The sequence below is a fragment of the Mesoplodon bidens genome, assembly GCF_964165515.1.
Source record: "Mesoplodon bidens genome assembly, chromosome: 17".
NCBI lineage: Eukaryota > Metazoa > Chordata > Mammalia > Artiodactyla > Ziphiidae > Mesoplodon > Mesoplodon bidens.
This window is the reverse complement of record NC_138174.1, coordinates 12281968-12309132: the sequence shown is the minus strand read 5'-3', so window position 1 is coordinate 12309132 and position 27165 is coordinate 12281968. Positions and strand designations below refer to the sequence as shown.

The 27165-nt window shown below is 37.5% G+C and overlaps 1 protein-coding gene across 2 annotated transcripts in view; it reads left to right on the top strand.

The window, feature by feature from the left end:
- Positions 1-3192: 3192 nt before the first annotated feature.
- Positions 3193-27165, top strand: part of SPART (spartin) — a 42166-nt gene continuing 18193 nt past the window's right edge. The window contains exons 1-5 of one of the 2 annotated variants that reach the window (XM_081214727.1): positions 3193-3336; positions 13862-14673; positions 18096-18293; positions 20523-20678; positions 23151-23274. In XM_081214727.1, coding sequence (XP_081070853.1) covers positions 13864-14673; positions 18096-18293; positions 20523-20678; positions 23151-23274 — 1288 coding nt within the window. In that variant the 5' untranslated portion in view covers positions 3193-3336; positions 13862-13863. Of the gene's footprint in view, positions 3337-3533; positions 3677-13861; positions 14674-18095; positions 18294-20522; positions 20679-23150; positions 23275-27165 lie in introns of those variants that run through there. The other variant, XM_081214726.1, reaches the window with a different exon arrangement.

Sequence of the window (27165 nt, the reverse complement as noted above, 5' to 3'; positions counted from 1 at the left end):
GTTCTTCCCAGAAACTGAGGAAGTGAATAACTATACCCACTTGGTGACAGATATTTTTGCAGTCAAGTGATTTCCAATTCTTTAATTTAAAAAAATGGCAGAAGGATCTATTGGATTAAAAAACAAATTTGAATGATATATTGTAAAGTGATTCAGGGCATATGATTTGGAAGTAGTTCGAAGAATTGAGTGACAATGCAGTTATAAAATTCCTTCTGTTAATTCTGTTTTTTTTAATGTGGACGGAGTTCCTCAGGCTTTACATTTTTAAATATTAAAAGTAGAATAGAATTGATGCTGAATTCTATCCCATTCTAGAAATAAATGATAATCATCTGCAAATAGATGAATTAATTGAAAAAAAGAGTCGCTTTCACCTCATCAAGATATATTTCCAACAAATATATACTCTTCAATAACTATTTATCCAAATGTAGGATACATATAATATAAATAATTATCATAGTCAATGCAGGAGATATTTTTTTAAACTGTTTAAAATATAATTTATATATCATAAAATTCACTCATTTTAAGTGTGCGATTCAATGAATTTTATTATACTTACAGAGCTGTACAACCATTATCACAATCTAATTTTAGAACGTTTTCATCACCCTAAAAAGAACACCTTGTGCCCATTTACAGTCGATTCCATTACTAAGCCCAGCCCTAGGCAACCAATAATCTACTTTCTGTCTCTTTCAAAAAAAAATAATAATTGAAACAGAAATATATGTCTTTGTCTGGCTTCTTTCACCGAGCATAGTGTTTTTGAGGTTCATCCATGTTGTGGTATATATCACTATTTCATTCATTTTGGGGATAGAGCAATATTCCATTGTATAGGTATACCACATTTTCAAAGATCCTTTCATTGGTTGATTGATATTTGGATCGTTTTCACTTTTTGGCTGTTTTAAATGATGTTGCTATGAACATTTCTATCAAGTACACTTGTGCACTTTGTGTATACAAGTATTTGTATTATTGTTTGTATTATATGTACTCTATTTCCAGAACAAGACAGAATTCACATCCATTCTATTTCAATTTTAATATTTATAGATGTGAAAACTGAGAAACTCTATCCACCTAAACAAACTAAATAAATAGGAGTGAAAAGAGTTTTATAACAGCCTCATCACTTGATGTTTTGAACCAAGTAAAATGAAAACATATGTCTACACAATCCCACCTATGAGAGGAGTTGCTAGGTCATATAGTAAGTCTATGTATAACTTTTCAATAAACAAACTGTTTATCAAAAAGTGACTGCATCATTTTACATTGCTACCAGTAATGCATGGGGGTTTGAATTTCTCCACATCTTTGTGCAACACCAGTTAGTATCTATCTTGTTTATTACAAACATTCTAGTGGGTAAGTAATGACATCTCACTGTGGTTTTGATTTCCATTTCCCTAAAGACTAATGACACTGAGAATCTTTTCATGTGCTTTCTGGACATTTATATGTCTTCGGAGAATTGCCTATTCAAATCTTTTGCCCATTTAAAATTATATTCCTTATCTTGTTAATTATTAGGTTATAAGGGTTCTTTGTATGTTTGAAATACATGTAAAATATGATGATTTGAAAATATATTCTCATAGTCTATAGGTTGTATTTTCAATTTCTTGATGGTGTCTTTTGAAGAGCAAATGGTTTTAATTCTGATGATGTACATTTTACCATTTTTTTCTTTTACTGATTATATTTTGGGGGGTCATATCTAACCAGAATAAATTAATATTGGGATAAAATATCATCAAGTGATATGGAGATATGAGTTTAAGAAGAAAAGGAATGATGTAAAATTTCCTCTTATTAAAGAAAAGCTTGTTAATATAGTTTTAAAAACTGATGATGGATATAAAATTATCTGGTATTTAGGTTCCACTGGCTACAATTCAAAGTTATGTAACTGTTTCATTTCAGAATGTCAATTTACAATAAAACAATTTGCATCCCTTGCAACTCTCTAAGTGAGATGAGAAGTTTTGATGCTCAATCTAACAATGAGGGAGAAGGTACAGTCACAGTTTTTCAGCATTCTTTTTAAGGTGTATAAGAGCAAAATCGTCTAAAACCACTGTGTTAATGTATACACCCCTAAGAGGTTTCTCTCTTTGGAATGGTTGGCTGTTATCTTTCTGGGATTCCAGAGAACTACCAAGTGGAACTACCAGATTTTAAATTTAAAAGCCTCCCCCACAGCAGTCATCCAATATTCCCCATCATTAATTAATTTTGATTGAGGGGAGTAACAATTCATCTGGAATTAAGTCTCTGCCATCCTTAAACAAGTCACTTAGTCTTAAGAGCTCAGGGCACATCATATATATGTATGTATATATATGTATACAGTTTTTTAAAGCAGGTCTATTCAAGAGTGTAAAATCTGACATCTGTTGACTGAAGAAAAACATACAACCTAAAAGTTTCCAGATTAAGTTTTATTCAGGGCTCTTACTAAGGACAGTGGCCTAGGACACAGCCTCTCAGGTAACTCTGAGGAACTGCTCTGAAGAGATGAGGGAGGAACCAGGATATGTAGGAGTAGTTCTGTGGGGTTTTCTGGTTTTGGGTTTTTTTTTTTGCTTTAAAAAATTGGTAGAACATCAAAAGATTACCGCTAATCACAAAGAACAGAGGTCTAAAGTTCATGATCTTAGTGCTTTTCTCTCTATGGGAAGATGCAAGAGTCTGGGCTCATTATTCCGTAGATATGCATCTTTACTATCTAGGGCCAGTATCCAAAGCATAGACCGCTTTGATTTTTCTCCATCCTAAACTCCCCTTAGGGCTCATGGGCGGGGGCAGGGGCTTTTGCTTCTTTGGCTTGATCCTTGTAGCACCGGAAAAGCAGGTAGCATTCCCTGTCCACACAGCTATGCTATCTTACTAACTTTAAAGAACTTCTGACGAAAAGTAGAGTATGTTTAGTCTGATTTTCCCCTGTTAGCTTTCCATAATCATAAATGGTATCGGCACACTTGCTATTTAACCTTAGGAATCAGGAATTTAACATTCTTTTTTGCCGTGCTGCTACAGACTTCTGGCGTACACGGCTCCCCCTAGCCGTCAGAGCGCTCACGGCCCACCGCTCTCGCCCACTCCCTCCAGCCACCTGGGGTCCGCGGAGAGCAAGAGACTGCGCAAGCGCGGGGCCGTCGACGTGGCCGGGAGGCCAGGGTTGGGGGTCCGGGCTGAGCCGCTGGCTCAAGTGGTTGTCTCTGGGCCTTCCGCCCTCCATCCTTTTCTCGCCCTAGAGTTTTACGGCGACTCAGGGGTTTGAAGTGGACTGACGTCTCCCCAGAGACCACTTAGAAGGTCAGAGTGGACAAATTTATGCTGGGCAGGCGGGGACAAGTCCCCCGGGCAAAAGCCCGATTGGGCCTCCCGTGAAAGCCGAGTTGCGCGGGCTGCGCGCTCGCGCTAGGGTCACGCGGGAGCCGGGCTGGCGGGCCGGGCGGCGCGGCCACGTGACGTGGCGCGCGGCTCCGGAGGCTTTGTCAGTTCCGGCGTGCGGGGTGCAGAGAACCGCGGGCTGGTCCCGGCTGAGCGCTCGGCGGCGGCTGCGCCGCGTCTGAGGGAGCGGGCGCTGGGCTGCGGCCGCCGGGCGGGGAGCTCTTCGGCCGGTGCCGAAGCGCCCGAGGTCTGGAAGGCACAGGTGGGGCTGCGGCCGGCTGGAGGGAGTCGCCCCTGCGCGGGCCCCCAAGGCGGGCGGGTTTGTGCGAGCGCCCCGAGCCCGCGGGCTGGCCGGGCGGGAAGGGCCGAGGAGGCCGCGGCCCCCAATCCAAGTTTCGGAGATGAAACTTTCCTGGAAGGGAGCAATTTTGGGAGAGAATAGTCTGAGAAGTTGTTCTTAGTTAACCCCCATCGCATAGGTTTACGGAACCTTCGCGCTCCCTACTCCCCCTCCTCTATTTACTGTTTGTCGCAGAGCGCCGCCTTTCTCGCTTCGGTCGCAGTCCTCCCGCCGCATCTCTATTGATCAGTTTTTGCTTCCCCACCCCCGCTGTTTACGTTGGCTCTGAGAATTGATTATTCACCCTCACCCAGCGCTTACAGCTTCGTGAAAGTTCGATAGTCTTTCTTTCCAAAAAGGTCAACATTAGGAACGGATAGCTCGCGATTTTACTGCTTCGAATACGATTGTTCGAGTTTATTAGGGATTGAGCACTGCAGCAGGTCCCTCCGACTTCATTTCTGTGTCTGGAAGAAGTTTCTCTTGGAATGCGCAGTTTCGTGACACGGCATTATTGCGTTCCTGTAGGGCTGGCCCAGTTCTGCACTCACTAATTGTAATGAATTGCTTTACCCTGTCTCTTGAGAAGGCTCGAGATTTGCTTTAGTGTATTGTAATTGAACGGATTTGCCTTCAGGATTGTTGTTGCCTGTGAAATTACGTTGCCTTAAATATTTAGGGATTCAGCAGTTTTCTTTGAAATTTCCAAAAGCAAGTCAAAAAAAGGTAATATAAGAAAGCCCCCCCCAATTATAAATGGAGCTATTTTTTTGATTCGCTCTCGTTCACATTAAAGGACCTCATTTGGTGACTTTATATGAAACGTGTTTGAAATAGGAAGCTTTTATGTGTGTCGTCTCTTAACCTGTGGGGCTTTCTGAAACGTCATTGTGTGTAGTTCCTCTAGCAAGCCAGAGTCGGGTGGGATGCTACAGGAGGCAGTTACAGACAGGTCTTTGGAAGAAGTTCCCGCTCCTTTTTTTTTGTTTTGTTTTGTAAAGGGCCAGATGGGCGGGCATTAGAGCAACTTCTGATGCTCCTTCTAGGGAGATGAGTAGTTGTATTATTAAAGACTACTAGCGATGTTGACCGTTAGCATGATTGTTACTACTTTCAGTGTTTATGGGATTGAACTAAGTCCAAGGGTTTGGTTCAGAATTTAACCTTTGCTCCTCAGTATTTTTTTTAAAGCGCGCGCGCACACACGGTTATATTTGAAACAAATATATTTTACTTCTTTTATTAGAACGTTTAAAAATAAATGTGCCATTGGTATCTGGAGACAGCTTTTGGTTGTGATTGAAGATGGTTATAGTGGTGTAGGTACTGTTTTATTTAATACTTCAGATTGACATTTCAAAGACTTTTTCTGTCCCCAGCTTTAAAAATTCAAGCGTCAAATCATGTAATAATAGTTTTTATCTTTTCAAGACACTTGATAAACACTTAACTATGGTCAAGGTTATGGTAGACATTGTTTTTTCTAAAGTCACCATCGTATAGTCCTATTCCTGTGAAATGCATTTTCTCAGAGGCTACTGAGAATAAAGCAAATCCCAGAACAACGACAAAATAAAAATATAATATTTTAGTACAAACTTTTTTCTTTCTGTGTTGAGATTCCCAACTGCATTTCACCGGAAAGATACACAGGCTCTTCTCCCTGCTATTTTTTTTTTCTCTTCAGAGTAGAGATGCCCAGCAAGGAAGGCTGTTCAGCAGCAGCTGACCCATGGAATCACCCCCCCCACCCCAATGCACACACGTGTGTGCACACACATGCGTGCCTTCCCTTTGAATAGCTCTCCCATTTCCTTCAGTGACACATTATTTAGGAAAGCTTTCAGCACACTGTGTGAAATAAGCTTTGAAATAAAGATATATGCAAGGTCATATTGCTTCTACCTTGGGTTCCTTTATCGTGACTTCTTTCTGCCTTTAAATGTTATGTTTTTTTAAGGCTTAAGACCTAAGTCTACCATGAAACACTCCAAGTACCCTTCACACCTCCCTCACTCTGCTAACTTGTAAGCAAAGCAGGAGGTTTAGCTTTGGAATCGGACATTTCATTTCATTTTCTTGACAAATATCTATTGAGCCTGTCTCTTCCATTTACTAGTTCATTTACTAGTTCTTGAGCAAGCTGCTCAATATTTGTAAAAGATTTTCTAAATCAGATCAAACCTCCAAGGGTATGAGGAGTAAATGGAGCGTAGAACAGTGCCAAGCACATCCAAAGAGCTTAATAAGAGGTAGTGAATTACGGTGCTTCTAAGCGCCACAGACCATGTGTGTTTTGTGTTTGCAGTATAATAGTGAGTGGTTTTAGAACGGTGTTCTTAATTTGCTTGCGAACCCCCAAAATAATTTTTGTAAAACTATCTCCCTTGCACACGATAGGTTGTTTTATAATGTTTTACATCATACTTTCGGGTAGTTGGAAAGGATGCAGTTTCCCACGTGGTATAGATACTGACATTTTAATATAAAATTGGTACATCACTCAACTATATCTCAAGGAGTATCATATTGCACTTTTATAGCCATCACCATCAATTTTTAAAATACATGGTATTTTACACAGTTCCTTTTTCTTGAAATTGTACTTTGATTTTTACCCACCCCCACTGGATATTATCTTAATGTAATTTATTTATGCCTGACAGCTTTTTATTCTGTCATACATGTCTTTAATAAAAATATTTGTGTAAGTTGAAACTAAATTTTAAAAATTTCCTTTAACTGTAACTCTAGGAGTTATTTTTCTTCTGGATTGAATTATTACAAGTAGTAATAGTTGGTCAGAACAGTATAATACCTGATGGATTTTGACAAATAATAAATATGAAAAATGGAAGTTTACTGGAAATTTTTATCTTAACGAGATTGATAGTTGGAGTCGTTCCTCAGTTGAAATTGACACCTCTGACTTTTTTGGGCTGTTTCATAGTACCATGCCTTTCCATTCTGGGGAATACACCATAGTAAAAATAGGAATGAGTGAGAGGTATTTTTGGTGAAGTTTTGTAAAGTGGGAAGATTGAAAGGAGCTTGGAAGAGGAAAAACAACAGTATGATAGCTGAACTGCAGGCATATTCCCAGGGAGGTCAGTTTTAGTGAGGAGTACTAAATGGAAGTACAGGGATCTGGAAGCCTTTTTCTTAGGATTATATATGTTGTTGCAACATGTTCCTTGACAAATCTTCATGTGCCCTAGGGGTACACATTCCCTAATTTAAAGACCATTTGAGCAGCGGTTATCAACGGGGGATGATTCTGCTGCCAGGGTACATTTGGCAATGTCTGGACACATTTTTGATCTGTCACATGGCGGGTGGAGGGTGTGCTGCTTCTGGCATCTAGTAGATAGAGATCAGAGTGTGGTTAAACATCTTACAGTGATCAGGACAGCCTCCCGTAACAAAGAATTTTCCAGCCCAAAATGTCAGTCAAACCGAGGTTGAGAAGCCCTGGTTTAGAGGATTAGTTTTGGAATCAGACTATTTAACTCTATAACCTAGGGCAGTGGGTTAGTAAACTTTTTTTGTAAAGTACCAGACAGTAGATAGTAAAATATTTTAGGCTTGTGGGACACATATGATCTCTGCTGCATATCCTTGTTTTTATAACCCTATGAAAATGTGAAAATAATTATTAGCTCCAAGGTCTTTCAGAAACATGTGATATAAGGCAGTTACTGCAAACCTCAATTTTTTTTCCCTCTGCGAAGTACTAGTGATAGTAACAATGCCTCAGGAGTTGTTTGTAAGGATTAAATGAGATAAACATCTAGCATAGTCTTCAGCACACATTAAACGCTCTGTAAATTGTGCGTTGGTGGTAGTGGTATCCTGTAGCAAGTAGCAAAAACGTGGGTGCCAGGTCACAGTGTTGTTCAAGGCCCTATTCAAGTCAATTGGAAAAACTTAAAAATGCTGGTTAAATTCCCAGATCAGCTCACAAAAGCCTGTTTAACCTCTGCTGTCTTGCTTTCTGAACTCTGAGCCTCCTTATACCTTAAGGGACGTGGAGTGCAGAATTCCTGTCCCGTGGTTTCTAAGGGAAGATCTACCGACATTCTCTTCTAAAGAGGAATTCCAGGGAAAGGAAATTTGATTTTGATAGGGGATTCAAGGTAGGGCAAGTGAGGTCTGATTATGGTCAATTGTATATGATGTTTTCTAAATTGGAGACATATATATATATATATATATATATATATTCTCAACTACTATGAAGTCACTGCATGATAAGGCTGACCAATGGTTTGTTTCCTTTTCAGGTTAGAAAGTATGGTTAGGCCAGTTTTGGTGATGCCTTTATAATGTAAATTGTTGCAAAAACAGCCTTATCCTGTTACTATAATTTTTAATGAGATCACGGGAAGACAGTCTCTAAAACTGCAGTATCCACAGTAGGCACATGTGGGTATTGAGCGCTTGAGATGAAGGTACTTGGAATTGAGATCCGCTTCAAGCATAAAATACACACTAAGTTTCAGACTTAATGCCAAAAAATAAGGTAAACTATCTCATTATTAATTTGAATATTGGGTATATGGTGGAATAATATTTTGGCTGTATTTGGATAAATAAATAGCATCACTGAGATTTCTTTTTACTTTTTAAATGTGGCTATTAGAAAATTTAAAATTACATATGTAGTTAACATAATTCTGTTAGACAATCTGCTCTAAAGCTTCAGTTTACTTTTTAAAAATTAGTAATTTTTTTATCCTGTACATATTATTAAGAATTAGATATTTTTATAAGACCTGCAGTGAAAATCAGAGGTCCCACCCTCCCAGCCTCATCCCTTACTCCCAAAGGCAGCATGTATCAATTTTCTTACCAGTTCTTTTGGTCTTTCTGTCTAAATCTGTGAACAGGATGCTTATATTGCTACTTTATTTTATTTTTCAGTTTTAGGCATTGTCCATTAATGTCCTAGTAGGAAAGATGAAATTTTAGGTCTTCTATCCTATACCACAGGCACAGAAACTTTATATCCATCCATCTTCCCATCTTCTCAATATGGTTGTATTATAATTTTGCTTGTATCAAGATTCATTATTTACATTATTATGACATTAATCAAAACTGAAACATGCTGTACATGATTACTTTTCTTTCTAGCTCAGCATCTTGTTTTCCCTGGAGTTAATGATTGTCTTGATTTTTATTTCCTTAGTTTACCATGTACTTACCACTGATTAAACCCTGAGTCCTCCCACAGTTATTTATTGGGTTGGCCAAAAGGTTAGTTTGTTTTTTTCCGTAAGATGGCTCTAGTAGCACTTAGTTGTCTTTAACTTCATTCGAAACAATTTTGTTAGATTGTATGTGACAGCTGTCATATCAGCGTGCATTTAAAAAAAGGCATCAAAATTGGTGAATTTTAATATTGAAGATAGGAGAAGAAAAGCAACATTTTTGGCATACTATGGTTATTATTTTAAGAAAGGTAAAGATGCAATGGAAACACACAAAAAGATTTGTGCAGTGTATGGAGAAGGTGCTGTGACTGATCGAACGTGTCAAAAGTGGTTTGCGAAGTTTTGTGCTGGAGATTTCTCGCTGGACAACGCTCCACAGTCGGGTAGACCAGTTGAAGTTCATAACGATCAAATCGAGACATTAATGGAGAGCAGTCAGCGTTATAGCACGCAGGAGATAGCTGACATACTCAAAATATCCAAATCAAGCATTGAAAATTATTTACACCAGCTTGGTTATGTTCATCATTTTGATGTTTGGGTTCCACATAAGTTAAGCAAAAAAAACCTTCTTGATTGTATTTCCGCATGAGATTCTCTATTTAAACGTAATGAAAACATTCCTTTTTAAAAATAAATTATGACAGGTGATGAAAAGTGGATACTGTACAATAATGCGGAAAGGAAGAGATCATGGGTCAGGCAAAACGAACCACCACCACCCACACCAAAGGCTGGTCTTCATCCAAAGAAGGTGATGTTGTGTATATGGTGGGATTGGAAGGGAGTCCTCTATTATGAGCTCCTTCTGGAAAACCAAGCGATTAATTCCAACAAGTACCGCTCCTAATTAGACCAACTGAAAGCAGCACTCAAAGAAAAGCATCCAGAATTAGTCAACAGAAAACACATAATCTTCCATCAGGATAACACAAGACCGCATGTTTCTTCGATGACCAGGCAAAAACTGTTACAGCTTGGCTGGGAAGTTCTGATTCATCTACCATATTCACCAGACGTTGCACCTTCGGATTTCCATTCATTTCTGTCTTTATCTCTTAATGGAAAAAATTTCAATTCCCTGGAAGACTGTACAAGACACCTGGAGCAGTTCTTTGCTCAAAAGGATAAAAAGTTTTGGGAAGATGTAATTACGAAGTTGCCTGAAAAGTGGCAGAAGGTAGTGGAACAAAAGGGTGAATACGTTGTTCAATAAAGGTCTTGGTGAAAATGAAAAATGTGTGTTTTATTTTTACTTAAAAACCAGAGGCATTTTTTGGCCAACCTAATAGATCTGTTCTCAAAACTTAAGAACACATTAGGTATTCTGTCAGTGTTAGTTGCTTGAAGACATCTCTGGAGTTCTGTCTTCTCCTCCAGTGAGAACTGTTTGCGTAATTGTCATCTGTGAACTGCTGTCATCAGCCTTGTGATTACTTTCATCAAACATGGCATCCAAGAAAAAGAAGGTGGAATATCTGAGCAGTCACTTGGCTGGGTTTGGAAGTTATTTTCACTCAGAGTCATGAATTAATTATACTATTTTCTTGTAACTTCTGTTGGGTTTAAGAAGTTCCTTAGCAATCTTATTTCTCTTTATATTTATTTATTTTTATGGATAAGCCCTTTTAAGATGGTCCCTGTGAGCCTAATGTTCTGAAATTTCCTGGTTGTGGGGGTTTTTTCATCCTTTGTTCATGGGTCTTTTTAATCTAGGATTTCGTGCTTTCCAGTTCAGGGAAATTCTTTGAAATGTTTCTTCAGCTCTTCTATCCCTGATATATATTTTTTAATCTATTCTCTATTTCTGGAAGTTTTGTTATTCAGATGTCAGACCTTCTAGACTGAGTTCTCTCTTATTTTCTTGTCTGTTCTTTCCTATTTTTCCATCTCTTTGTCTTTTTGCTCTGCTTTGCAGAAATTTTCTATAATTTTTAAAACTTATCTTCTCATCCCTCTACTGAGTTTTTCTTTCCAGCTATTTTGTATACAATTTTTAAAAGCTCCTTTAGTTCTTTTTCCTTTTTCGTCTGTGTATATCCTGTTTTTATTTCATGGATGCAGTATTTGCTTTTTCTTTATATTGATACAAAGGTTTTTTGGAAGTGTTCTCCCTGCATATTATCCATTTCAACCAAATTACATCGTTCTTATTTTTCTTTTCTTTCATATTAGATGTTTTCCTCACCAGTTTTCTGATTCTTAGCTCTCTGCTTATGTATAAGATTGGGGCACTAAAATGTTAATTGGAGAGTCTGGGGTAGAACTTATCAACCATGGCTTCTCTGAAGAGTTAGTTGCTTGGACAGTTCCTGGGGGAACTCTCAGTGTCACTTTCTTTAGGTTTTTCCTCTTGGTGGTGGTCAGATTTCTCAGAGAAGACACTATAATCTTTTTTCTGGAGTGGTACCTATCTGCCTGAACTCTAAGACCCAAGTTGGGGAGAAAAGATTGAAGGTGTCAGTATTCAGTATCTAATTTTTCATCGTCCTGCTTTTGATATTTACCCTTAATCATGTCTGATAGTTCCCTGTCCTGAGACATTTTATTTTATGCTCTTTTGAATTAAAATATCCAATCTTCTTTCAGGGCTGGAGAGCAATAGTGTTTTGGGGTGCTTGGTATAGGCGAGATCTAAAGGTCTACTTTGTAAATTAGCTTTGAATCAGTCCTTTTTTCAGCTCTACCTCTACTACCTCTTCCAGAGGAAGATTGAATCCCATCAGTTCCTGTGCCTTTCGGAGGTTCTGTGATGAGATATAAATGGGGCTGTTTCTCTGGTTTCCCGATTGACAGTGTAGGCATCAGCTTTCTCAAATCTGTTTTGTGAGTTACTACTTGTCTTCCTCCTTTTTCAGAAACAAAGCCCTGTTGACTCTTCATCCTCCCTCTTTGTGAGTTACGGCTTTGTTATTTGTTTTATTAAAGGATATAATAAGGTGCAATATAGTGCACTAATCTTAGATTTACAGATTTTTTTAATGTATGTATACACCCATGTAATCACCACTCAGATCAAAATAGAGAGCATTTTCATATGCTGTAAGGTCCCCTCGTGTCCCTTCCGAGTCTATACCAACACCTGTAATCATTATTTTTGTTTCTATCATAATAGACTAGTTTTGCTTGTTCCTCAACTTTACCTGTAAAATCATATAGTATAGTGTAGTAGTCTCAATATGAAGTCTTTTGTATGTGGCTTCTTTTGTGCAATTGGTGAGATTCATCAGTGTTACAGGCATCAATTTTTAAAAAAAAAATTCCTGCGTATTACTGCATAATATAAATATGCCACTATTTATCCCTTCTCCTGTGGGTGGGCATTTGGGTTGTTTCGATTTTTTGGCTTTTGTGAATAAAGCTGCTATGAATATGATTGTACATGTTTTTGGTGTGTGTATTCATTCATTTCTCTTGGTTATATACCTCTAAATGGAATTGCTGGGTCATAGAGTGGGTGAATGTAGCTTTGGTAGAAATGCCAAATTTCCATACTGGCTGTAGCATTTTTCACTTCCACCGGCAAAGTATATGAGAGTTCCAGTTGCCATCTTCTCTAACGCTCGTCAGCCTTCAGTTTCAGCTTCCTGACAAGTATATATAGCTGACCCTTGAACAACAGGGGATAAGGGGCGCCAGTCCCCACACGATCAGAGGTGCCTCTGCTGCTGTCTCTGCCTCAAACACAAAGGAATCGATACATGATTCATCCAAGGGCAGGAAGCCGAAACAATTTGGATAGAATCAGGATGCAGACCCCAGTTCTTTTGATTCCACGTAATGTGATCTCCAATCAAACACACTTTCCCCCATACTTAGTTAATTTAAAGAGCTGTAAAATGAAAATACAGTACCGTATTTACTGAAAAAAATCCTTGTATAAGTGGATCCCCTACTGTTCAAGGGTCAGCTGTAGTCATATTATGGATTTTAGTTTCATTTCCCTGAGGGAATCATGTGTTGAACACCTTTTCACATGTCATTTAAATATCCTGTTTTGTGAAGTACCTGTTCATGCCTTTTTCTCATTGAAAAGAATGGTTATGCTTTTTTAATAATCTTGTAAGCCATTTTAATGGAGTTTTGGGAGGGAGAAGGGCTAACTGCATGTGAGTAACCTGCTAACTTTAAGTGGAAGTTGGGTACTTTAAAGCTTCACTCAGATCATTTTTTTTCTCATTTCTGTCCTCTCCAATGCACGATTCAACCTCATTTTTAATTAGCTACTATAATCTGGAATTATAATGAATTTTAGAGTGAGACTTTTTTGTTCCGACCTTAAAGGTACAGGAAACTTTTATTTCTTGTAAGAAACTGGAACAAGAAAATTATTCAACAGATGTGTTCCGGCTTATTCTCTTATGTTTTTTAATTAAAAAGTTATTCATCAGAAACTAACACACCATTGTAAAGCAATTATACTCCAATAAAGATGTTAAAAAAAAGATATTTAGGACCAAGAGTATTATTTATTTATCCATTCAACAAATACATATTGAGGGCTTCCCTGGTGGCGCAGTGGTTGGGAGTCCACCTGCCGATGCAGGGGACACGGGTTCGTGCCCCAGTCTGGGAGGATCCCACATGCCGCAGAGCGGCTGGGCCCGTGAGCCATGACCACTGAGTCTGCGCATCCGGAGCCTGTGCTCCGCAGCGGGAGAGGCCGCAACAGTGAGAGGCCCGTGTACCGCAAAAAGAAAAAAAAAAAAAATACATATTGAGTGCTTTCTCTATGTCAGATCTAATAATAGGCTTAGGGAATACATCAGTGAACAGGACGGACAAGCAAGGCTCCAATCCTCTGAAATATATTCAGCTAGGAGAAACTGATAATAAATAAGTAAACAAAAAGCTAAATAAGGTAATTAAAAATATATTTCCTGTTTTGCAGAAATGGAACAAGAGCCACAAGATGGAGAACCTGCTGAAATTAAGATCATCAAGGAAGCATACAAGAAGGCCTTTTTATTTGTTAATAAAGGACTGAATACAGATGAATTAGGTCAGAAAGAAGAAGCAAAGAACTACTATAAGCAAGGAATAGGGCACTTGCTCAGAGGAATCAGCATTTCGTCAGCAGATCCCGAACACATAGGTCCTGGGTGGGAATCTGCTAGACAGATGCAACAGAAAATGAAAGAAACACTACAGAACGTACGTACCAGGTTGGAAATTCTAGAGAAGGGTCTTGCCACTTCTCTACAGAATGATCTTCAGGAGGTGCCCAAGTTACATCCAGAATTTCCACCTAAAGATATGTCCGAAAAGTCACTGGAGCCTGAGTCCTTTAATTCACTTCCTCAGCACAATGAAGTAAATGGAAACACTCCAACTACAAGTACAGAACCAGTTTCTACACCTAGTACTTTCTCCTTACCATCTCAAAGTCATCCATCAGAAGCACCTCCTGCTTATACTCCTCAGGCTGCTGAGGGTCACTACACTGTATCCTATGGAACAGAATCTGGAGAGTTCTCATCAGTTGGGGAAAACTTTTATAGGAATCATTCTCAGCCACCTCCTCTTGAGACCTTAGGGCTAGATGCAGATGAGTTGATTTTGATACCAAATGGAGTACAGATTTTTTTTGTAAATCCTGCAGGGGAGGTTAGTGCACCTTCATATCCTGGGTACCTTCGAATCGTGAGGTTCTTGGATAATTCTCTTGATACAGTTCTAAACCGTCCTCCTGGGTTTCTTCAGGTAAGCCAAAGAAAAATGTAAACATAATTTGAAATATGTGTAGAATATATTATTTTTATTTGTAAATATTTATAATGTGTCCAAGACAGTAAGTGCAAGAAGATTATTATAAATTCTAGTTCCTTTTTAAATATATTTCATGAAATTTATGAGCCATGAGCCTCTATGTGTTTGATAGCCTTTCTTTTTCCTTTTCTTTAGATGTAAACTCTTGTTTTAGTACTAAATTTGTGAATACAGGACCTGAGGGAAATCAGAATATTCATCCTTAACTTGTAATTTTTTATCTGAAGAAGAAACGTAATAACTTTGATTTCAAAAGGGATTTATGTAACTCGTGTGAATGTATAACTGTAAGCCTCAGCTGAGGGGCTGAACTGGGCTAGATCCAGTGTCTGGAATAGTGGTTCTCAACTAGTAGGAATACCCCCCACCCCCAGTCTCCCCACTGTGGGATATTTTGGCAGTAGTTGGGGACATTTTTGGTCGTCACAACTGGCACTGGGGATTGTGCTACTGCTACTGGCATATATGGTGGGTAGGGGCCAGGTGTACTGCTAAACATCTGAACAGGATAGCTCTCATCAATAAAAAAATTAACTGAAAATTTCAGTCATGCCAAGGTTGAGAAACCCTGGTCTACAAGTAGAGACTGTGACAATCATCTAAGATGCAGTTCTAACTTTCCAAGCACATAAATTTACCAGGATGCCCTTGGTCCAAGAACAAAGACTGGTGCTAAATAAAGGTTGTTAGGAAACTGTTGTGGAATTTGTAAGGTATTCTGAAGGTGATGGTCGAATATCAATCTGTTTTTAAAAGAGTGGACATTGGTACAGGGAGATGGGGTTGTAGAAGTACAGATTCAGTATACATCGGGTATAACAAAAGGGTTTGCATGTAAGGGAGATGACTATTTGAGCGAGGCAGGTGCTTTTATCCAGAGTCCAGATGATGTGGTTTAGTTACAGTACTAGTTATCCAGATTTATTTTCTCTCTTGGTATATTCTATTTTCAGTTCTTATGCAGCTTGTACATGGAGTCAACTTGAAGGTTGTTTAAAGATAGTTGGAGACTTACTAGGGATGTATGAAGGAGATATTTGGGGGCATTGTTGAAAGGAAAACTTCATTAATGGACAGGAAGAATAGTGTGGATCCCATAAGTTACTTTTAAAAAGAAACCTTGAGGTTAAAAAGAGTAGGCTTTTTGATTGGGATTGGGAGGGGGCTGATAAAAGATATAATACTTTCTGCTGATCTGGTAATAGAGTAAAAGTGGAATTTAAAAAACCTTTGGGGCCTGGGCTACTGGAGGTGCGGGGAATGAACATCAGAAACATTCTACTACATGTAGAATGAGCTCATGAGCTCAACCATTAAAATGACTTGTTCTCTAGTAAAAATTTGTTCTGTCTTAGTTCTTTTAATTTTGTGCTTAACCTTTCCAACATCTCCTATTTTGAGTCCTAAATAAAAAGTAAAATTGTACCCAAAGTTTGAGTCTTTTTAAGGGGCTCTCACTTACATGTATTCGGATATTTGTAGCAGTGTCCTTAAAGAGAGTTAGGTGTTTACTGAATTTTTTTGTTCTAAAAAACAAACATTGAAACAACTAAGTATTAGAAGTTAGATGTAATTTTTTTTACGCTGCAAAAAAATCACTATTGCTTTATTTAGGAAATTAGAAATTAATTTGGTTTTAAATAGGCAGACTAGAATTCTGTGGCTTCTAAAAACGATTTTTCTCTTGACTTTAGTTTTAATATACTTTTTAAACCTGTTAAATTTATAGTCAGTTCATAGGGAACTTGGACATGAGATTGCCCTCTGAAAGTGAAACTGGGAGAAGTCAGCCTATGGTGGATGAGCTCACCAATCTGTAATAATCTAGCCTGAGAAAGGTCTATAAAGTTTTATTTGAGAAGATTTGAGGATACTCCATTTCAGTCAAGGTGAACAGAATGTAGTTAATCTTAGAGAAATCATGGCAAAGTAAAAGAAACCCTTCCCAATCTTTAGTCATTTAAGTATAACCATTATGATTTTTTTTGTTAAATCCAACACTTGTTACTCATATTTTTATTTAAATGTCTCATTTGTTAATTTTTTCCTAAACAATAACGACTGTGAAATTGAGGGAAAGATACCGTATTTTTCCCTAATACATGTTAAAATATGTTGCTACTCCAGTTTGTATATTACTTGAAGTCATTTCATATACCACAGATGGTTATATATCATACTTTGGAAAATACAGTAATCAGTTTTATTGTAACTTGCCTGAAATTTGACTTTTATAAAAGTTGGAGAGTGGCTTTTGAGATGACTAAAAAAAGAGAGAATCCATTAAAAAAAAGAATTTGAAAATGTTTGTTAAGCACTTTCTAGGAAAGAGTCAGACTTGAGTGCTTGATCCCTGCACATTCGTATTCTGTTGGTCAGAGATGATGCTAGTATACCAGGGTTTTCCATCATTTATATGAAATATTTAATCCCATTGACTCATGTTTATCGCACAGTATTTTGATAATCTATTCTCCCAAGTTTCTTAATATTACGAAGAGAGTGTCCTGGGTGAGGGGTGAAGTTATATTCTGGTCACTCAAAGAATAGTGGAAATGAATAATTTGGGTATCCTGATTTAAACTTAGTTTCTTCTGAATTTAGATCTCTAGGAGGTGAGCTTAATTAAGTCTTACTGTGATAATCTGACGTCGCCAGATGACGTTGCAGGGCAGCTTTGTGTCGTTTTGATTTAACTTCACAATAGATAGTGAACCCGTAAATGTAACTTAATCTTCTTGCTCTGTCAGATCAGGTTGGGTTTAGTTAAAAGAAAATTCAACATTTTGAATGCTGGGTTTCTAATTAAAATAATTGTTTAGTTTCTCCAGTGGCAGATAGCATGTGCTTAAACCCTAGCCCCACTTTTTGGTTGTTGACTCTGAGCAACTTAACCCCTCTGTGCCTCAGTTTTCTTGTAGTTAAAATGACAACACCAACCAAGAGGATTAAATCAGTAAATACATTTGGAGTACTTGGAAACAGTTTGATTTCATTGTTTTCCACAAAGGGATGTCTAATTTGAATAATAAAGAAAACCTTAATTTACTTTGACCATTTATTTAAAGCTAGACTCATTATTGGTTAACAGTGGGCTGTTTAAGGGCACCAGTTTTAAGACTATATAATTAGTGGAGCAATAACATTTTTAGCACAGTTCCTGTGAGTGTTTTGCAGGGAGATCAGACTAGCAAATGGCTGATTTTTATTGGGGGTTTGTCGATGCTGATGGTTCTAGAAAGCCTTGTAAAATGCATTTCAAACTTTAAAATGTGTGTTTGCTAGTATAACAATATTTAAAACCTCGGTGAAAACCTAGTTCTATTAATTGATTTGTTTTAAATTAACCTTTTCAGGTTTGTGACTGGCTGTATCCTCTAGTTCCTGATAGATCTCCAGTTCTTAAATGTACTGTAGGAGCCTACATGTTTCCTGATACAATGTTACAAGCATCAGGATGCTTTGTGGGGGTCGTCTTGTCTTCTGAATTACCAGAAGATGATAGAGAACTCTTTGAGGATCTATTAAGACAAATGTCTGACCTTCGGCTCCAGGTAACTTGTGCGATCACCTTCAGGATGCAAACCTACTGTAACATAAGCACTTCTGCTTTTAAAGAAACTGTAATAAGCTCTAATGTGATCAGAGTTAGGAAACTGAGAGTATATAATTTGCTTGCGTATTCACAAATACAAGTTGGGAATTGGCTGTAAATAGTGATTAAGATTGTGGTCTCTGGAGTCAGATTACCTCTGTTTGAATTTGAACTCCTCTGCTTAATGCCTTTTAACTCAAGCTGTTGATCTTCTCTATAGTTTAGTTTCTTTATCATAAAGTCAGGATAATGATAACATCCACTTCATTGTGCTGTGATGAAGATTAAAAGTTAATACATTAAGACACTTAAATCAGTGCTAGCAAGTAGTAATGTTCTTTGAATATTTGCTTTTGTTATGACCACTGTCTTACTTCTCAGTTGGGAAAGTGGGCCAATGGGACTAAATGGTGAAGTGACGGTAATTTCAGCATTAGCATCTGGATAATATTGGACATTTTAGGGGTATGACTTGAGGAACAGGTTTTGTTTGAGGGAATTGTCTTTGTTCTCATGATGAACAAAAGCAAAATAAAATGTGATTTAAAATACGGTTGGTCATCCTGTGAACTTGCCTTATTTAGCCCAGTTCCTCTGCCCACATGCTGATCTGTTATAGGGAGTTGAAATAGAGTATAATGGAGATATTTTCTTTAAGTGTTCTTGCCCATCCTAACGTAGGACAAGAGGGGGAAAATATGTTTGATTGTGAATACTGACAGTTATCTGAGGTTGAAGGAGATTGACAGCATGGTAGTGTAATCTTTTATTTTCTCTTTCAGTCAGCAGATACTTAGAATTCATTATTTAACCTGGTTCTATGTTAAATGATGGGGTGGGAAGAAAGAACAGAGGAGGCTATAAAGATACATATATAACAGCTCCCATTCTTGAGCACCTTACAGTCTGTTGAATAACCACAGTACAGTATGATAGGTGATGGAAAAAAAAGTGAAAGGAGGTCTGGAAGGATTTCACAAAATGGTTTCCTTTGAGTTCAGTCATGAAAGATTTGTTCCTTTTTTCTGAGGAGCTAGAATACACTGTTAATCCATACCTGTATTAAAAAGTTAAGATCAAAGGTGGTGGGAGGAGATCACCAGCTAAGTGAAAGGTCGGAGGGTCATCTCAGCATTACGTTGTAAGAACTGTGTGTGAGAGTGACCTGGTGATCAACATGTTCTTAAATACTAGATATTTAAGCTGTGTTAACAAAACCCATGACCCCCATACAGAAGTGTGTGCAGCCTCGATGTGCTTAGGAGAGGAGTTTACAAAGGCAGCAACATCGTCAGATGGATATGGGTTTAAGTCTAATAAGCTTTGCTGTTTACTAGCTGAATGAAGTGACATTCCTTAAGTATCCCAGACCTTTTATGGAGCTGTTTCTCCCTTTACCCCTACATTCATTTGGCCTATATTACTGGGCTCTAGGAAGGAAATTAAACTGACCTTTAGGTTATATGTTTACTTCCTCTGTTTAGTTTTATTTTTTTGGTTGAATGTTATTTTTAGTTTTCTGTATTGTCCTAGAACTCCAACAGGAAACAAAAGCTAGTTACTAGCTATACTTTTGATTTGCCTTTACTCTTAAGCATTCATTCAGCAAAGTGTATGCAAGCAGATTACCTTTAGTGTTGAGTGCAAAAATGGAAAAACAAAATCAGCCTTCCAACAATGCAGAGTAGTTAAACTGGACATGAGGTTTGTTAATTGCCTTTATTTATTTATTTATTTTTGAAAATTTGAATTGAATTTATTTTTTTATACAGCAGGTTCTTATTAGTTATCCATTTTATACATGTTAGTATATATATATGTCAATCCCAGTCTCCCAGTTGTTAATTGCCTTTAAATTCATTTAGTCTTGTATGTGTTTCCTAAAACTTATAATTTATTATTTAACTAAATTCAAATGTAGCTGCATCTGATTTAACGATCACTTGTACCAACTACTGCTATAAGTTTATCTCTTATACTTTGTTTTTCTGAAATTTGCTTTAGGCCATGTCCTGTGAGCCAAAGAACTCAAAGGTTTGAGGTTTGGTGATGAGATAAAAGTATAGAGAAAGACCAGTAAAAGTAGTTGTACAACACTGTCATTTGAATAGGTATATTATTGGAGCATGGTGTACCATAGCTTAGAGGAAATGTGAATTTGAGCTGAGCTTAGGCCTTTACTCCCTAGGCCAACTGGGACCGGGCAGAAGGAGTAAATGAATTCCAAATCCCTGGAAGACCAAGATGCCCCTCTAACCAACTGAAGGAAGCCAGTGGCACTGATGGGAGACAGTTGGACCCAGGCAGTAAGGATGTGCGTCATAAGGGGAAACGGGGGAAAAAGGTTAGTAGAGGAAGTGCAAGATGAGCAAGGTATGCGTGTGTGTTCTGTTCTAATGGTGCCTTTCACCAGTTTAAATTATGTGTAAGATCCCCATTTACTGAAGCAGAGCACCTTGCAGATGTACCAAGTGGTCACTGGTAAAATGATGATAAGCAGCTGTAATATCTCCCTTTCCAAGTAGTTGTCATTTAAACTGTTTTAAAAGATAATCTATGTTTGGGGGGATAGTTTTTTGCAACTATTTGAAAGATTTTTATCATTATGTTAATGATGTGTATGTTTTTTTGTTTTGTGTTACTCTCCACCTTCCTATATACACCAAGATCTTGGGGCTAGGTGTGCTTTTCCTTACACTACCATTTTTATTCAGTTCCTTATTTCTTCATGAATAGTCAGCAGAACAGAGAAAATGGGCTTTTAAAAAATACATTTAGTCGTTCTTTCATTTCTCAGATTTTGTGATATGTTCCAAATGGTAAATTTGGATTAGAGTTTAGGAAATAGTTATTGAGTGCTAGAAAGATGAGCATAGTGGGAAAAATGTTTAATTTCTCATCTCAAAATATTTCCCATCTAGTGGGGAGGACAGATTAGCAAAGAGATAATTTCTACCCAATGTGATCATTAGATGAAAGTACATAAGTTGTATAGAACGCTAGGTTGTACCTTCCACATAGATGAGTGGTGTGGAAGCAGTTAAGGAGGCTCCTCCTGGAAGGCACTATGGCTAAGATGAGTCCCGAAGGTGAACTAAGCAAACCTGTGGTGAAAGAAAGTAACATTGTGTGAGTATTGAATTATAAACAGTTTCCTACTGTTCTTTGTTGTATTCCATATTATAAGTGCTCAGTAATTGTCTTTGGAATTAATGAATATCACATGAATATTCTACTTTTACTTGCCAACTGTCACTGTGGGTTATGTTGAGCATATTAGACCAGCTTTATGAGGACACTGGGAGTCCAAAATGGAAGTTAGAACTTCATTTTTAAAAATTTAATTCCTTGGTTTAAAAAAATCTAATTATATTAAAATATATATATATATCTTTGGAAAGCTTTACTCCCACCTTTGTCCCTGTCTACACCATTCCTCCTGCCACTGTCGGTAATTACTTTTATTAGGATCTTGTGTTTCTTTCCTGGGTTTTTTGAGACAGATAAAAGCAAACAAAATCTGTAATTATTTCACTTCCTTTCTTATACATAAGGGAACATATAGAGTGTCCTATATATATATTTTTTTTTTTTGATAATAAAGTCTGGGGTAAATAAAGAACTTCCTCAGTCTTTTTTACCTTATATTTCATTGTATGAACATATCATAGTTTCTTTAATCAGTCTCTTATTGAGGGGTGTTTGGTGTGATTGTTTGGTATTACAAGCAGTGCTTCAATGAATGACTTGGTAGAGCCATTGATTCATACATCTGCAGGTAATTCATCAAATAAATTCTTAGAGATGGGGTTACTGTGTCAACAGGTAAATGCATTTGTAATTTTGATAGATTTTGCTACATTGCCCTCCCTAAGGAGTATACTGTTCAGCACTGCACCAGTAGTTGTTGGAGCATACCTATCTCCCCACAGCCTGCTCAACAGAGTGGGTGGTCTATTTTTTGGCAATCCGATGATGAGAGAAATATATTGGAATATATTAATTTGCATCGATTTTATTATGAGTGAAGTTGAGCAAATGCATAGGGGTAACTTGAATTTTGTTTTCTGTGTGATGTCTAGTTATGTCCTTTGTCCATTTTTATTACTGGGTTGTTAGTCCTTTTCTTCACAATTTCTAGGAGCTCTTCATATATTAGAGACATTGGCACATTGTCAAAGATAGAAGTTGCAAATTATAATGAGGTCTGAGTTAGCCTACTCCTAAGTTTTTAGAATGAAAACAAATTTAGCTTTGAGATTTTGAATGTTGGCCCTAGCTGTTAAATTAGCAAAGTACAAGTATTTCTGTGTTTCCCATTTCCATTCGAATGGAATGGTAGATTCTGTGTTTATATACTTTTATTTGCTTTTACTTCATTTCTGTCAAAACCAGTTTATTTGGATACATTCTTCCTTACTGACTGAGTCATTTAACAGAAATCTTTTAACCTTACTGAGTACTGTATGCATACATACCAATATCTAGGGGGTGATAGCTCTATGAAGGAACTCAGAGTGGTCAAAGAAAGAAAAAAATTAATCAATTTAAATATAATTTGATAAATGCTGTATTGGAGGTATGTTGGTATTTAAATCTTACTTACCAATGGTACCTAACGTAAGACAAGAACAGTTTTCACCTTCACGGTGGTTATGGTATTGCACTTTATGTAATAAAATGTACTTATAACTAGGTTGCCTGGAAATATTTTCATTAATTAGTATTTGTTGGCTTAATATTTTATTATAGAATACTTACGATTTTTCCTCCTCTTAGTATTTATTTCACATTTTGAAATATTTTTACTGTTTAGACCAAAGGTACTTCAAGTGAAGAAGTTAATCTGAGTCACATTGTACCTTATGAGCCAGTTTCAGAAGAAAAAGCAAAGGAAATACCTGAATGGAGTGAGAAAGTGGCTCAAAACATTTTGTCAGGTATTATAGTAATGTTAACTTTTTTGCCTGCATAATGTGAAACCTTTGAATCCCATTAGAGAATACTTGGAAAGATACTATTTTATGTTTTGGTTTTAAATGATCAGTTTATAAATATTTAAAAATAGAAGGAACTAGTCTCTTTGAATGTCACATATTGTCATATTGATATAAGTTCTTCTTGGTCTTTTATTCTCTGTTTTACTCTTGGGAAAATTGATAGTGAAAAGCTTCAAGAATCTCCAAAGTTTCAGAATAGCTCTGGACATAAAATTATTTTCCTTTCCCCTTTGAAATTCCCCCTTAATCTTTTTTTCTCCCCTCTCCTTCCTCCTTCTCCACCAAAAAAATGACATTCATCCGTCTTTGGAAGCAAAGTAGCACTCCCCTAACCTTATGGCAATACAGGCATGAGGAGACCTGAGAATTATAGCCAAGCTGTTTGGGAAGTAGACCCTACTATTTAATTATGGTTAGAAAGGGCTTCAGATCATTTATTTTAAAAACAAAATAATCATTACTGACACATGTGTTTATACTTTAATTGGTTAACAATTTAACTACAGTAGCTCTCAGATTGAGACCTTATATTTTTTTTTTTTTTTTTTTTTTTTTTTTTTTTAAGTTTATTTATTCATTTTTTTAATTAGTTTCTGCTTTATAACAAAGTGAATCAGTCATACATATACATCTGTTCCCACATCCCTTCCCTCATGCATCTCCCTCCCTCCCACCCTCCCCATCCCACCCCTCCAGGCGGTCACAAAGCACCGAGCTGATCTCCCTGTGCTCTGCGGCTGCTTCCCACTATCTATCTACCTGACGTTTGGTAGTGTATACACGTCCATGCCTCTCTTTCGCCTTGTCACAGCCCACCCTTCCCCCTCCCCATATCCTCAAGTCCATTCTCAAGTAGGTCTGCGTCTTCATTCCCGTTTTGCCCCTAGGTTCTTCATGACATTTTTTTTTTAAATTCCGTATATATGTGTTAGCATACGGTATTTGTCTTTCTCTTTCTGACTAACTTCACTCTGTATGACAGACTCTAGGTCTATCCACCTCATTACAAATAGCTCAGTTTCGTTTCTTTTTATGGCTGAGTAATATTCCATTGTATATATGTGCCACATCTTCTTTATCCATTCATCCGATGATGGACACTTAGGTTGTTTCCAGCTCCGGGCTATTGTGAATAGAGCTGCAATGAACATTTTGGTACATGTCTCTTTTGGAATTATGGTTTTCTCAGGGTATATGCCCAGTAGTGGGATTGCTGGGTCATATGGTAGTTCTATTTGTAGTTTTTTAAGGAACCTCCATACCGTTCTCCATAGTGGCTGTACCAATTCACATTCCCACCAGCAGTGCAAGAGTGTTCCCTTTTCTCCACACCCTCTCCAGCATTTATTGTTTCTAGATTTCTCTTTTTTTTTTTTTTTAATTAGTTTCTGCTTTATAACAAAGTGAATCAGTCATACATATACATCTGTTCCCACATCCCTTCCCTCATGCATCTCCCTCCCTCCCACCCTTCCCATCCCACCCCTCCAGGCGGTCACAAAGCACCGAGCTGATCTCCCTGTGCTCTGCGGCTGCTTCCCACTATCTATCTACCTTACGTTTGGTAGTGTATATATGTCCATGCCTCTCTTTTGCTTTGTCACAGCTTACCCTTCCCCCTCCCCATATCCTCAAGTCCATTCTCAAGTAGGTCTGTGTCTTTATTCTCGTTTTGCCCCTAGGTTCTTCATGACATTTTTTTTTTAAATTCCGTATATATGTGTTAGCATACGGTATTTGTCTTTCTCTTTCTGACTAACTTCACTCTGTATGACAGACTCTAGGTCTATCCACCTCATTACAAATAGCTCAGTTTCGTTTCTTTTTATGGCTGAGTAATATTCCATTGTATATATGTGCCACATCTTCTTTATCCATTCATCCGATGATGGACACTTAGGTTGTTTCCAGCTCCGGGCTATTGTGAATAGAGCTGCAATGAACATTTTGGTACATGTCTCTTTTGGAATTATGGTTTTCTCAGGGTATATGCCCAGTAGTGGGATTGCTGGGTCATATGGTAGTTCTATTTGTAGTTTTTTAAGGAACCTCCATACCGTTCTCCATAGTGGCTGTACCAATTCACATTCCCACCAGCAGTGCAAGAGTGTTCCCTTTTCTCCACACCCTCTCCAGCATTTATTGTTTCTAGATTCCTTGATGATGGCCATTCTGACTGGTGTGAGATGATATCTCATTGTAGTTTTGATTTGCATTTCTCTAATGATTAATGATGTTGAACATTCTTTCATGTGTTTGTTGGCAGTCTGTATATCTTCTTTGGAGAAATGCCTATTTAAGTCTTCTGCCCATTTTTGGATTGGGTTGTCTGTTTTTTTGCTATTGAGCTGCATGAGCTGTTTATAAATTTTGGAGATTAATCCTTTGTCAGTTGCTTCATTTGCAAATATTTTCTCCCATTCTGAGGGTTGTCTTTTGGTCTTCTTTATGGTTTCCTTTGCTGTGCAAAAGCTTTGAAGTTTCATTAGGTCCCATTTGTTTATCTTTGTTTTTATTTCCATTTCTCTAGGAGGTGGGTCCAAAAGGATCTTGCTGTGATTTATGTCATAGAGTGTTCTACCTATGTTTTCCTCTAAGAGTTTGATAGTTTCTGGCCTTACATTTAAGTCTTTAATCCATTTTGAGCTTATTTTTGTGTATGGTGCTAGGGAATGATCTAATCTCAAACTTTTACATGTCCCTGTCCAGTTTTCCCAGCACCACTTATTGAAGAGGCTGTCCTTTCTCCACTGTACATTCCTGCCTCCTTTATCAAAGATAAGTTGGCCATATGTGCGTGGGTTTATCTCTGGGCTTTCTATCCTGATCCACTGATCTATCTTTCTGTTTTTATGCCAGTACCAGACTGTCTTAATTACTGTAGCTTTGTAGTATAGTCTGAAGTCAGGGAGCCTGATTCCTCCAGCTCCGTTTTTCGTTCTCAAGATTGCTTTAGCTATTCGGGGCCTTTTGTTTTTCCAAACATTATATTTTGTTTTTTAAAAAACATTGCCAGTCATTATTATTCAGTAAGTCAAATTCATGACCCAGTAAGGGGATCTTGACTAGTTATTTAATAGACTATCAATAAAGGTTTCCATCTCTGGTTTATAGGTTTAAACTCATTAAAATAATGGAGGTGTCTAAAGCAGAGGAAGTCTTTAACATGAAAAACGAACAAACTAAAATAAGTGAAAAATGATTAAGTAGCTAGGAGCAAACAAAATATTTTGCCCAGTGTCAAAGAGCTGCTTGAGACAAGAAGAAAAGATAAAGCCAAATTTTCAAATATATGTGTAACAGTTAAAATTTGTCCTTGAAAGAGATTTTTATAGAAGTTGTAAAGGGACTTCCCTGGTGGTCCAGTGGTTAAGACTTTGCCTTCCAATGCAGGGGGTGCAGGTTCAGTCCCTGGTTGGAGAGCTAAGATCCCACATGCCTCCCGGCCAAAAAATGTAAAACAGAAGCAATATTGTAACAAATTCAATAAAGACTTTAAAAATGGTGCACATCCAAAAAAAAAAAGTTGTAAAGAAAAACCTTCACTCTTACTACCTTGCAGCCTAACTTTACAGGCTGCTAAGTTGTTTATTAGGTCAGTGTTCAGAAAATTAGCCCTTATCCACACACATGTAGGTAACTAAATTCAAAGGTAATTAAGTTTTTGAGTGTATACTGCTATAAGACTGTATAGTATCCATGTGTAACAAACCATCCCAAACTTAATGATGTGAAACAACAATTTATTTACGCTTAGGAATTCTGTGGGCCAGGTATTCCAAAAGGTCATATCAGGGATGGCTTCCATCTGCTTCATGATGTCAGGGCCTC